This window comes from Vanessa atalanta, chromosome 10 (genome assembly GCF_905147765.1).
Source record: "Vanessa atalanta chromosome 10, ilVanAtal1.2, whole genome shotgun sequence".
NCBI lineage: Eukaryota > Metazoa > Arthropoda > Insecta > Lepidoptera > Nymphalidae > Vanessa > Vanessa atalanta.
The window spans coordinates 5,448,648-5,462,823 of NC_061880.1; the positions used below are offsets into that span (position 1 = coordinate 5,448,648).

The window sequence follows — 14,176 nt, forward strand, 5'->3', positions numbered from 1 at the left end:
CATTGGTTTAGAATTCTATAGTAATTCAGATAGAGAAATAAGTGGAATTTTACTTCATATTTAAGTGAAATAATTATTTGACTGTGATTGTGTGTATGAATTTTCATTTTAATTAAATAGGTTTTGTCTGTACTATTTATTATATTAATAGCTAGTAGTTTAAATACAAGGGACATAACATCTTAGTTTCCCATGTTGATGGGCCATTGGCAAAGGTAAGGGATGGCTAATATTCCTAACAGCACCAATGTCTATGGGTGTGGTGACCACTTAACATCAGGTGGCTCATTTGCCGGTCGGCATACCTATCACTTCAAATTAATCTTGAATGACAGAAGTCTTTGTAAGAGCATGCATCCTTGCGAAGGTCTCAATGCTGAGCTTTTTTTACTAAGTATAATCCAAGTCCTAAGCGGTTTTATTAATTTGGTTATTACTGTACAATTCAACTTCCCATGGAACTTCATAAGTGATTCTTAAGGAAAAAACTGATAAAATGACAATTTTAATGCAACATCATAAAATGCAAAGTAATATATAATAATATTAGGCCAGCCAGTAGAAGGACATAAAATTGTTTTATGCATACAAATGTAAAACTTTGTGGGTGCCTTTTTTGCAACAAGTCAGAAAAACTTTTCTAATGCGAAAAGTTTAGGCTCTGCTGTGTTTTCGAATGCTCGATTCCTGGAATTGTCGATATGACGTCAATATGACTCTTCCTATATACAACTTTGATTTTTAATTTTTTTTTTTAAAATAATTTAAAAATTGTCATCAACTTGTCCGACAAAGATCATGTTGCGTATGGCCTGTCCACCACCCCAAAAATGTCGTTATGATTCCTTGTTATACATACATACATACATACAAGTTTAATTTTTTGAAATATGTTTAGTAAAGTTAATTTAAAAATTGTGTTTAACTTGTCCGATAAAAATCATGCTCCATATTGAGTGTCGATATGACCTCATTATTTAATTTTTTTATATTTGTTAAATTTTTCAACTTTACTAAGTGACCCATTTTGTATAGCTGGCATCATTCTTAAATGTAATTGATAAATTTATATAAAATTGATTAGTTTAATTTTTATCATGTTTGATATATTATTTGATACATTTTTATATATCATTAATAAAGGTATCTCCAACTCCCATAATGAGGTGGCGTAGCTTTATCGCTGATAGTTTTTTAATAATAATAATAATAATTTATTTATTCACACCCAAGGAAACAAAAGTACACAATTTTTATGCTTATTAACTAAATCTAGAGCTTTCACATTATCACCAAAAAATAGTGGACCTCTGACCCCGAAACTAATGTAAATTGTAATATCAGAGTCAGCGATTCCTCAATTCATTGCACATTAGATTTCTAAATAGGACATAACTTCAAGTGTTGTAAAAAAGAAAAACACAAAATTACATATAAAAAAAGGAATGTAAACAAAAAAATAAAATAAAATAGTACATTTAAAAATAAAGTGTGTTTGTGTGTGTGTGTGTGTGGTTGTGTGTGTATGTATTAATCTGTGTGTGTGTGTGTGTGTGTGCATGCACTCAGTTATCATTGTAATTTTACTCATTATGCCCATAGTTAATTTAAGTTGGAACCGATCTGCGTTGAATAGGTACGGTAAAATCGAAAAAGCTGGTTCTAGGGAGCTCCAGCCCAGTGGTGAGAGCAGCACTTCAATTGAGGCCGAATTTGCGCCATGTATAGTTTTAGTCGATGGGCCGACGAGAAGTAGCGTTTTACTTTGCTGAGCATACCAAGCTTTTAGATGCCAATTTGCTTCTTCCAATTGATCACGTATTCTGATACTAACAATGGGAATGGTAGCAATGGGAATGTTCTTAAATTGTGGAGATACGAAAAATGGTGACTTTTGTGGTTAACGCACAAACTTGTGTCTTTTTGGGGCTTAATTAGGATCCTTCAATCCGAAACTTTGTTTAACAAAGACTCGATTTCAATATAGAACAAGTTTGTTTCGGTTTTCGTCGATGTGAACCCAATAAATATTCTAAGCTACGCTACTATGTATTATTTTAAATTACTTACGTATATTAGCTACCTGTTGTTTTATATCTATTTAATCACTATAATAATAAAATCACTATGTATGGTGCTAAACCCATCTTTGCGGGCCTTCAACCTAGAGAAATTCCTTCCCATTCCTACCCACGCTCAAAGCAGTGGGAGAAGGTACTCCTACTTTATAAAACCTAGCCTGAACGTAAAGGCGTTTTTCATGAATTTTCAACATAACTCATTTATTTTGATAGTATTTAAACATTTAGGTTATTTTAATATTATAAATAGGTAGGATTAACTATTTAGCTTGTTTGTTTTGTTCTCGTTTCACGGACGTCCTTAATGGTGTAATCTCTATTATTGGTTATGGTCCAGAATCTCCTTGGTTTTTACTGTTTGTGTCCTTGGTGATCAGTTTCCTCGCTACGCTGTCTCTTTATTTTTGGTGTAGTAGGAAGTTCACGCTTTCATTTAGGTTTATTATTATTATTATATCAAGGCGGAATTGATGAAATAATTGTAATATTAAACAATACAATCCTTCTTACCTTACGGGGTCCTTAAAATTAAAACAAAAGGAGGGTCTTTAAATTTTCGAAATTCCATCTCATTATAAAAACTAGAAACTTTAAAAGGCCCAAATTTCATGTAAACCTAATAAATGTAAATATTTATTTATTTATTTTATTTTCGGAAAACATACATAGTTACACACACACAAACATTTGATACTAAAAAAGAGTAAATCTAATAAAACAAATATAATTTTACAAGTTTTTACAATACTAATTTTATAAGTTAATAAAAATAAAAACTTAGGATGATGGAAGAAATCAAAATTTATTTGAATGAAGTCTTTAAAGATTGATAAATGCGTTTACCACACGATCAAAGGATTTTATTAATGGACGTCACTGAATTTATGCAGGTCAATGAATATTAAAGTGTAGAGCGATAGATTACTTTCGCGTAAAGAAACATACTCAATGAACAAAACGTACTACGTGTTTCTTTGTAATTTAAAATTGACTTAGATACAATAAATTATATATTTTAGAGATGTTATATGTACTTTATGGTTTGAAATGTTAATTTGTAAAATATTTGGACTACATTAATAAATTTACTGTTTATATTTCAGAGTTTATCTGTCAGAGTAGAAATACATCAAATTCAGCAGACGTCTTTATTATATAGTATATACAGTAAACCGCCCCTTTTTTATGAAGATCAAGCTCAAAAATCACCATTAGCTTTGTTTTGACGAAACGCCCATCTTTTCTCCCTAAGATAATTTTTAAAAGTGGTAGTTAAAACTGTGGGTTGATAATGCACTTATCGATTTAGTGTGATAAGTCAACGTAACCGTCTGACCAAAGGAGCGGGCTGCGCGAAAAGCGGCGAAGCGATGGGTGTAGCGGCAATTCGCGCGTCACGGTTTTCAAGCCGTGAGCTAGTTGCGATCATTGCCGCTTCTATTATAGATCGGCTATTATTCATTTTATTTTTATTATTCAAGTTCGCAACCTAACATGCGTCTACATGCGTGCCAACACTGGAAAATTTGACTTTGCTGCGTACGTCTAGGCTCTACATATTGGTGATGGTCATGAAGAAACACTGCGCAATTCTTAACTTATGCGTGTCCCTGAGCAGTTTATTGTTCTGGCTTCTCAGCAGATGCAATAAAGAAGTCAGTGGTTGTAACATTAGTTCACCTAAAAATGATAACTGTGGCCAAATTAATCAACAGGCTAAAAACAAAATACTATATCACATTCGCAGCTACAAAAGCATCGCCTCTATTGTTACGAACGATTTTGCAGAGCCAACTCGATAATCAATTGAATTTTTGATGCCTTAACGGATCAGGACTCCCACCTCAAAAATTATAATGTAAAATTGGTGCAATTGTCATCCTGCTTCGTAACTTGAACATGATGCTGAGCCTGAGGAACGGAACCTGATTTCAAGTTGTCTGGATGAATGATAACTGTCTTCATCTTAAAGTTATCTCTTGCTCTGTTAAAGGCGAACGAGTGTTTTTGCCCCGCATCGTTCTCTTTTTTTTATGGCATTAGTTGGCGGACAAGCATATGGGCCACCTGATGGTAAATGGTCACCACCGCCCATAGACAAAGGCGCTGTAAGAAATATTAACCATTCCTTACATCACCTATGCGCCACCAACCTTGGTAATTAAGATGTTATGTCCCTGGTGCCTGTGATTACACTGGCTCACTCACTCTTCTAACCGGAACACAACAATACAATGTACTGTTATTTGGCGGTAGAATATCTGGTGAACGGGTGGTACCTACCCAGACGGGCTTGCACAAAGCCCTACCACCAAGTAGTTTCGCACTTTCTTTTCACTTTTGAAAGTCAATTTTTAAGCTTTTCGACTTCTTTGTCTGCTCAAAGGAACCCTCGATGGGAATAGTGAACCTCCATTTCCCCAACAGCAGGTGAAGCAGTATACCTGGCAGTAATATGGAGTTTGCTACTATACCGTAAGTCTGCTGATCACTGGCTCTTAGACTATTAGTTGTAAGTTGTCAAAGTTTATTTTTAACAAAATTAAAGTAAATAGTTTTCGACAAACTCCAATTTTAACTGAACTAATGTAAGTATATTATTTGACATTAAAATGCCATTTAAAGAGGTTTCATCTTGGCGCCAAATATAGATGACTGACTTGCAGTTTACAATGAAATGAAATCAAAACAAAACCTGTCGAATTTCTAAAAAATCTGTTGAATAAATGCGAAGTTTCGCGGGCGACCTACTGGTAGTTGTTTATCGATCTGTCAAGTTTAAAAATAAGAAATGTATCATCTACATACAGTACAATGTCGCGTGTCTTATTAAAAAAAATATTATATATAAAAAAGGCCGAGAAAAGCAATTGAACCGAGTGGGTTGGTTGTTGGAAATATTCTAGGAGGGGCTTAGAAAAGCTTAACTTGGAATTGTCGACCTCGATTTTCTATGTGTGTTCGCCGCCATCTTTAAAAAAGGGTTGATATCGTTTTTTTTGCGATAACACGGCTGTGCGTCGTTATACGAGAATTATGATTACATAGTTTTTTGTTGATTCATATACGCTCTAGGTCCTATAAATTTTTAGCCTACTGTAGCTGGTTAATAATGTATGTATATCGAGGCAGATGAGCAGAGAGCCGAGATGGCCCAGTGGTTAGAACGCGTGTATCTTAACCGATGATTTCGGGTTCAAACCCAGGCAGGCACCACTGAATTTTCATGTGCTTAATTTGTGTTTATAATTCATCTGAAAACATTGTGAGGAAACCTGCATGTGTCTAATTTCAACGAAATTCTGCCACATGTGTATTCCGCCAACCCGCATTGGAGCAGCGTGGTGGAATATGCTCCAAACCTTCTCCTCAAAGGGAGAGGAGGCCTTTAGCCCAGCAGTGGGAAAATTTACAGGCTGCTAATGCTAAAAAAAAAATGTATATAGAGAGCGAAACTGAAAGATAATATTATCGTAACTGGTTTTGGTACCTTCACTTTTCTCGTGATAGTAAAACTGGTTTTCCTAAAGCCAGGGGACTATACACAGCCTCCAACTCATATCTCTATCTAATAAAAGTGTACACTTGTTCACTTTTATTAGATAGAGATATTATTGATACTTTTCAAAATTATTTTCTATTTACATGTTCATCATAATCTTCCACTTATTTTGTAACACTAATATTAGTATTTGCCTTTGGAAATCAATATTATTCCTTAATATCGTATAAGTCGATAAATTTCTGATCTTTATGTTTACATTGTCCTAAGTAAAGACTATATCAATTGCTGTTCCTAAAAGTAGTCTAAATAATCCTATTTCGTATCTTTACCACTACCTGTGACGGTACCCGTCGGAAAAGAGTATGTGATAATTAGTATACTTAATCTATTCATCGGGGGTACTTATTAACTGATACGTTAGATCCTCGTTTTTCAGGTGATGATATACCACATACTGTACTTTAACCTTCAGGAGAAACTTTCGACAGAGAGAATTACTGATTATTTACCGTTAAGTGTACTGGTGAGGATACTTTCTTCGTGAGTTTCCTTTACGTGACTTGCAGCTACTACGGTTTCGACATTTTTTGTAATAGTCTCAGTGATGTCCCAAATTTCCTAGATCCCAAAATAGGTTATTATACTAGGCAACACACAAATATAAAAGTATTTTTCTTTGGATACGGGCGTACTTTTATGTGTGCAAATGACAAGTAAATAATAAATAAATAAATAAATATTGGACAACATCACATACATTACTCTGATCCCAATGTAAGTAGCTAAAGCACTTGTGTTATGGAAATCAGAAGTAACGAAGGTACCACAGACACCCAGACCCAAGACAACATAGAAAACTAATGAACTTTTTCTACATCGACTCGGCCGGGAATCGAACCCGGGACCTCAGAGTGGCGTACCCATGAAAACCGGTGTACACACTACTCGACCACGGAGGTCGTAAATACAACGAGAAGTCTAATCTGAGATACAATTCATTAAATTCGTCACAGATAATATTTTAAAATATATTTTTAAGTTAAAAAATGTCACCTTTAATTTTATAATACGTATAGATTAAACGTTTTCTTCTTTGTAGTCATTATACTGAACTGAAGACTCCTTTGTCTTTATTTTTGTTAGCACCTAGAGATCGCAACCTGAAAACAAAAGATTTGCAGCTTAAGGAATAATTCATCACTTATTGTTCTTCGCGCTCCGAAATATGTATACATAGTGACGTCAGGAAACTAATTAAAATCGAGGTCAAAAATTAAAGTATCTAGTCTTAATTACGTGCGAACATTTGGAACTTAGCAGGTTATAAATTATATAGGTTCCTTATATAAGTGATACATAGGTTCATACCTACCATCTGTAGTGTTTGTTGCTTATTTAAGTTTCTACTAGTGATTTGGTATTAAATCATATAAAATGCCTTGTTTGTCTATTGATATTTAAACTTGAAATCTTATGAGCTGGTTACCTCGTATCACACACTTCTCTTATTTTATCTTTATTGAGATTTTCTGTTGAGAAATTATCTGTAGTAGCCTGGATTTTGAAACTTGCTTGTGATTACACGCCCGTACCTCGGAAAACACATTTGGTTCCTCGCCCGATTTTTCCGGTCGTGTCGGATTTGACGCACCATTGAGTTACGAAATAGGCGCATTTTGTCAGTTCATTTTGAAATTACCAACCGAAATTGTTCTCGCTTATTTGATTATCACTTATGAATTATTTGGTGTAAAAATGAAGTATAAAAATACACAATAAATGAGATGTCTGTTAAGAAAAAAAAGGCAGTCACAGATGGCCAAATATATTAATATTAAATTAAGATATCCAATAAGAACACCTTGCTACAATATAGATATAATTTGATTTTTTACAAACAGTTTGGTTGGCCTAAATCTATTGCAGGTAACTAAGATACTGTGTTATGATTGCAGTCCAAAATGAAAAAATGGAGCTTTGGTCTCTCATTTTGGAGTCTATTCATTTAGATACACTCTTTCATCACATAATTTTAATGTGTCACACTTGTTAGGAATATATTATATTAGCAAATCTTATTGTTTTTGATTAGATAAACTTATGTGTATACTATATAAAACTAGTATAGTTTTTCAATACACATCAATGTTTGTAACTTTCTATACGTACACTTGGTTTAGGTCAGTTTTCAATTCAAAGAAATCAGATTATCTATCTATGTATAGTTAGGAAAGGCAATTATAACGTCAGTTTGTTACAGAGAGTGCGGCAAAGTTTCTTCACTTGTAATAACTTTGTAAGTTTTTATAATCGTTTTGAGGTTGAATAGTTTATAGCACATACAAAGTACACATGTAAATAAGTTTACATGTTTACATCTAAAAACACTAATATGTTTGGTTTGTAGTATAAAGTTGTTGGTACATATATCTGTATAATTATGTATGTGATATTAATATATTTCAAGCATCTCGCTCAAGGAGATTCTGTGCAGTACACAAATTGAAAATAGTGTTTAATACGATATAAACATTGATGAAAAAAAGCTTAATACATCTGTTTATTTTTCAAACTCAATATAAGTACCTATATTCATTTTTAAAATAATTTGATAATGTTGATACTAATTCTTATCTGATGACTTAAATATTACTAACTCGAGAGCTAGAGCTGTAAATAATTATTGTTTCGGATGTACATTTTTGGATCAAACAAACCAGCCTACCGCCAAATATAATAATTATAGCAGAATTTTGATGGTAACCCTATTTCTAATAACTTAATAGGTAGTAAAAAACTTTCATAAAACAAATTTAACTTCATTTTTACACGGAGGTAGTGCTTTGTGCAAGCCCATCTGGGTAAGTACCACTCACTCATTAGATATTCTGCCGCTAAACAGAAATATTTGGTATTGTTGTGTTTTGGTTTAAACGGTGAGGAAGCCAGTGTAACTACAGGCACAAGGGACATAACATCTTAGTTCCCAAGGTTGGTGACGCATTGGCCAATGTCTGGGCGGTGTCGACCACTTAATCAGGTGGCCCATTTGCTGGCCCGCCTACCTATAAAATTAAAAATAATAAATTATATGTATACAAAATTCTATCAATGCTGTTGACCATTGTATATTTCCTCTTTTTGTTGCTAATCCTGGGTGCATAATCAGGTCATACTCACAATAAAAATACACTCGTCGGAATTATATACATCTGAAATTTAAGCTAGGTTAGGTAATAGGAAGTAGACCTAAACAAACAAGGATTGCAAGTTATATAATAACTTGTAAATATATTATTCTGCGGTAACTATATACTGGTATGCCTAAAAATTGTCCAATATCAATGTGTCCAGTCTGTGTATTGATTGATACGGACGCAATTAGAAACTCATGACTATAATATAGAAGAGAGCGAACTAGCCAATTAGTTGAACTAGAGTTCAAATACCATACAGTCTGAATCATTAAATTTGTAATTAATGTCTTGTTCGGCTGTAGCGGCAAACTTAGTGAAGATTGAGCTTTCGTGTATCGGAAGAGTTTCTGGGCATTGATAAACTGCGTAGTAGAGTAGCATATTCGATTTAACTTCGAATACTTGCATAAGATTCTAGAATTTGTAAAATAATATGTTAACCTGGATACTAACTTATAAAGTAAACGAGTGAAATAAAACAATATTTTTACTAATTTTATTCATGAAACAATTTCATTATTTAAAAATCCTTCGATAGTTGTCAAGACCAGCTTTAACATTCTATTTTTTGTTTCTAATCATAATATATTTATAACATAATTAAGATAAGATTTTTTAAAATAAAAATGTCAGTTTTTATTATTTTAAGTTTTACCGCCGCTCAAACACTATTAAATAAAATTTAAATATTTATAATAAACAATATAATATATAATTCATCTATTCGTTAACGATAACAGGAAATGTCTGATTTCAGAATCATTTTCACATAACCTTAGAATAAACACCATAACTTTACAATAAGCAAATAAAGTACCTATTAGTTTTTTTAAACGTTCTAAATTACATTAATACTTAATTTACCTTCAAACATGAAAGAACACACTTAGCAGTTGAAATCTTCTTTAAATATATATGTATGTATATATCATTTTATAAGATTTTTTTAAAAACATTTTAGAATATCCTACTAACTATATAATTATTGATTTTTATTAAAAAGAAAAAAGTAAACTCTTACCGTCATCATGTAGGTAAATAGTAACAATAAAATAAGCTAACCTACTTGAAACAACTCATTTATTTATTTGAAATGATTTGCATATTTTTATTTTTAAATGAAAACATTTACTTATAAAAAGAGAACAATTTCCTTTTTAAGCTGCTGAATGTTTGTATTTGACGAAGAATAACTTGATAGCAATTTCAAGTGTAATACTTTACAAAGTATAAATATAAGATGTCGTAAGCATTATATTCTACAATTCATTATTTCCAATTGTGTATGTATATATTTATATATGTGGTTATGTATTATTCAAAATGTAAACGCGACAAGAAATATAATATTATTTATAAATAGCAAATATATGTGTACATAGATAATTTATCTAATAAAAAAATGGAATATTTATTCAAATTCCATAACGCACAAATTCCTGATTTCAAATTAAGATTTTATATCGCGACGTTATTTCGAATGTATATTTATGTAATTAAATTTGTGTTTTAATTTATTAATTATTGTATGAGGACGATCTAATAATAATGTAGACTCTAAATGTCAACAAAGGAATTTGTTATACCTAGATACAAAGGCATGTTACCGAAAAGTGTGAACAGGAGTATGAAAAATTTACTCCGATATTTATTTGATATTAAAATTGAGTATATACTTTATTTATAGAAGAGTTTATAACATTACTAAGTATATCTTTTTATTTAATTATCGATGATATCTATGTATAAAGTTTTACTTAGTTTTTTCAATATTAATATTACTTGTATAGGGTTTTTTGACTTTTTAAGTAGCGCGTCGTTTTGAAATAAAAAGAGTATATGACTACCGCTTCCACCGAAACACCGAATTTCTTTATTTTATTTATATATCAGTGTAACAACACTAACAAACTAATATTTAAATTAAATTAACAATCTGAATGATTTTTACTTGTGTCACAAGATATTTATCATCATAGATTTTTTGGCCAGTATCACATTCTATTTTAATTTTGACACAATCCTTACATGTATATTTCCCGCATTTAAAATAATAACGATATTTTTTTTGTTCGTAGCATAAAAGCAGGAGAGTTCGAAAATGTAAGCTTAAGACTATTTTGTATTCTAATGATATGGCTACGATCGTAAATTCGATGTTGGCTTCGCGCCTATGCAAATAACGTATTAAGGTGGATATTTAAATGCTACGGCGCGCTTGTTATTCGAATTTTAATTAAAATATGAGAGTTTTGTGAGTAAAAGCGATATTTTTAAAACTTTTTAGCCTTTTCAAGTCTTAACAAAGTTCTTATCTGATACAAAAGTTTAATATTATGTTCTACGGGGCAGTATTAACCGCATTTGTTTACTATTATAAGTTAGGTACTCTTTTTCGCGCATTTTATAAACGTTTTCAATTAAATCTTTAATAAAACAAAATTTCCTTATAACTATAAAGATTTATAAATGACTACAGTGTAGAAAATGGATTGATCACAACGCATCGGTCAGTACTTAGGTAGGTGTAAAGGGTTCGTTTATAAGATATAGATTCCAATGAACTTTTGTAAACATTGTTTTATAAAATTAAGGAAAATAGCGATAATTACTTCAAGAATCTATGCGTTTTTGAAGTTTCATAGAAACTTGAAATTTTATTCGAAAACATCACGCAATTTCAATATACATTGTAAGATAAAATTATTTAAAAAATATAGTGGATACATCAGAAATAGGTCTATTACAGTACACAAGATTAGCTCTAAACGTTAGATAATTTCTACATTTATTGTTTATACATTTACTCTATTACATTTAGCTACTTATTCGGTACATGAATACATTTAAGTTCGCTTTATCTACATATCTATTACCTATGTAAACATGTCTTTAATTTTTTTTTCAATTAGTAATATTTCTAGAACGATATACTTAAACATAGTAATTGTCTGTACTTTATTGAAAGACCAATGTATTGTAGAACAGTTGAGAATATTTTATAGTTAACAGTACAAAATTAATTTAAGAAGTTTTAATTTATAAATGTAAAGATGACATTACGTTAGTTTAAGTGGAAGTAATAACGGTTTATATATATATATATATATATATATATATATATATATATATATATATATATAGTCTGGTTACCTGTGGATACTTTTAAACGTTTCATATAATCTTTGTGGCTGATCCACAGAAGCATTGCGCCCCAAATATTGTTAGGGGATCCAGTATCACAATAGATAGAGATATTACTCGCGTACGAACACAAACTCATTGTAATGATTCCAGCGGTTCTCCTCGGAATCAACACCAGGTTTCAGTTCTGCCGCGCCGCCAGCCGTTCCACTTCCGCAGCTAGCTGTTAGTTTAAATCCTTGCTCTTGCAACATGTCGAAAGCTTGTTCGATGAAAGAATGTTTAAGGAAGAATCGTGATGTGTATCTATCCGCAAGCCCATGATCTGGATCACGGGATTCATTCAGTGTCTCACCGAATACATCCCGGCATAGTGTTACTTTTCCACATACCAAAATACGCGACAGCTTGCGGAATTTGACATCAGCAAGGCCATCACGGCCGAAGGCAAAGCTACCGCGATAGCCAACGGTTATACAGCCACGTTCCCGGTTTGGCGGTCGCGGATCGGCTTCCCGTACTGCATGTTCCAGACCCACTAACCTATAGTGTTTGGCTTCGCGCGACAGGCGTTTATGCTCGCGAAAGCATTCCGGCAAGACGAGGCCACCATCTCGAAGGTAGTCAAGTACGTAGCGGAAGAGGACGCCGTCGCGATCAAAGAAAATGCGACCGCGCGCGTCGCGGGGATGATCCGGATCGCGGAGCGCGGCAGCGGGTAGCGAGTCCGGCTCGCGCAACAGCGTGTCGCGTGTAGTGGCATAGTGCACGCCGCCTACGTTCAGCTCGAGGACTTCTGGCGGCGCGTCCGCCATGGCTGGAGGCTGAGGGCGCAGTGCCGCGCGACTGCGCGCCCCTCCTGACCCACTTTCCGTGCGTCCTCCGCCCGCGCCCGCTCCCATCAATAACACACGCCCGGGTTACTGACTTGGACGTAATTATTTCCTACCCCTTCAAGTTGGGACTCTTCTGAAAAGTCTCCAAGGTCTTAGGCCATTGTCAACCAACATATGCTTTATTATTATTTAGAAAGTTAGTAGTTATCTTTGGACCATGTCCGCGACGTGAAAATTTAACAATTTCAAAAAGTACCTAGTTTTTATTAAATATATATTTTACATTTATGTTATTACTACAGTAATGCTACAATAATTCTACAAAAATGTGCTGGATTATGTTATATAACTTCAGTAGGAACTTTTGAGTAGCAATCTCACTTTTGTTTATAATAAAAAATTTACATATGTAATTAATCGTAAACGTGTAGATTTAAACGTCAGTGGCGAGTTAAAACAGATTTTTCCGGTATGTGTGTTTGTTTTGAAATAAGTTCTCTGAATCTATTATCATTAAAGAAATCGAAATTCATTGACTTTATCAAAGTTTAAAAGTTTTCTCTCCGAAATTGCACTTAGTAGTTTAGCATCTGGATTGTTTGTCAGTGGTAATGTAAGTTGTTGGAACTATAGATATCTATAAATTACCTTCATTTATATTTTACGAGCTACTCGTTTTAATCCAGTTAAAACATTTGTCAACTACGAAAATTACAAAGTTGTGACAAATTGTTGTTTTAGTAAGTAGAGACAAATTCAATTGTTGAATTCTAATCAAGCCACGAAAGTAGGTAGGTAACTCAAACCTATATTATTTATGTTCGAATAGATTTGTATGGTATTATATAAATTCGAGACTATGTAAATAAATTACTTATTAAAATAAGTATTATTAGGAAATTATTTAACAATTCCTAGGTACTAAGTACTACGGTGTGTAACGTTATCACATATTTAAAAAAAATAACAATTTTGAAACTAAGGTGTGCAGAAGTTGTGAACTCGCATGTGTTCATTACAGTTTTAATACTTAAAGTATAACTTAAATGAACTTTTAAGCTTTTAGGTTTAACTAAATACTGTATATTTAAATACTATTAAGTGTTTGCACCATTTCATCTCAATCGATTGTAAAACTACTTTAAAATTTAGTTTCGAGATTTGATTTAACAATATATTTTATGTGATATAGGTAGGCGTACGGGCAAACGGGTCACCTGGTGGTAACTGGTCACCAATGCCTATATATCCACATTGGCGCTAAAAGAAATATTAACCAAATCGCTAACATTGGGAACTTTATTATGTCCCTCGTGCCTGCTTTTATTAACCGGAACACAACAATACTAATTATTGCTGTTTGGCGGTAGATATCTGATAAGCGTGTGGTATCTAGACGAGGTTGTACAAAGC

General features: G+C 32.8%; 1 protein-coding gene across 1 annotated transcript; it reads right to left on the reverse strand.

Moving 5' to 3' along the window:
- Positions 1–11,916: 11,916 nt before the first annotated feature.
- LOC125067070 (BTB/POZ domain-containing protein KCTD16) lies at positions 11,917–13,417 on the reverse strand. The gene is given in 3 exon segments (XM_047675450.1): positions 11,917–12,776; positions 12,778–12,854; positions 13,412–13,417. Coding segments are annotated over 3 exon segments (819 nt in total). The 3' UTR covers positions 11,917–12,040.
- Positions 13,418–14,176: the final 759 nt, after the last annotated feature.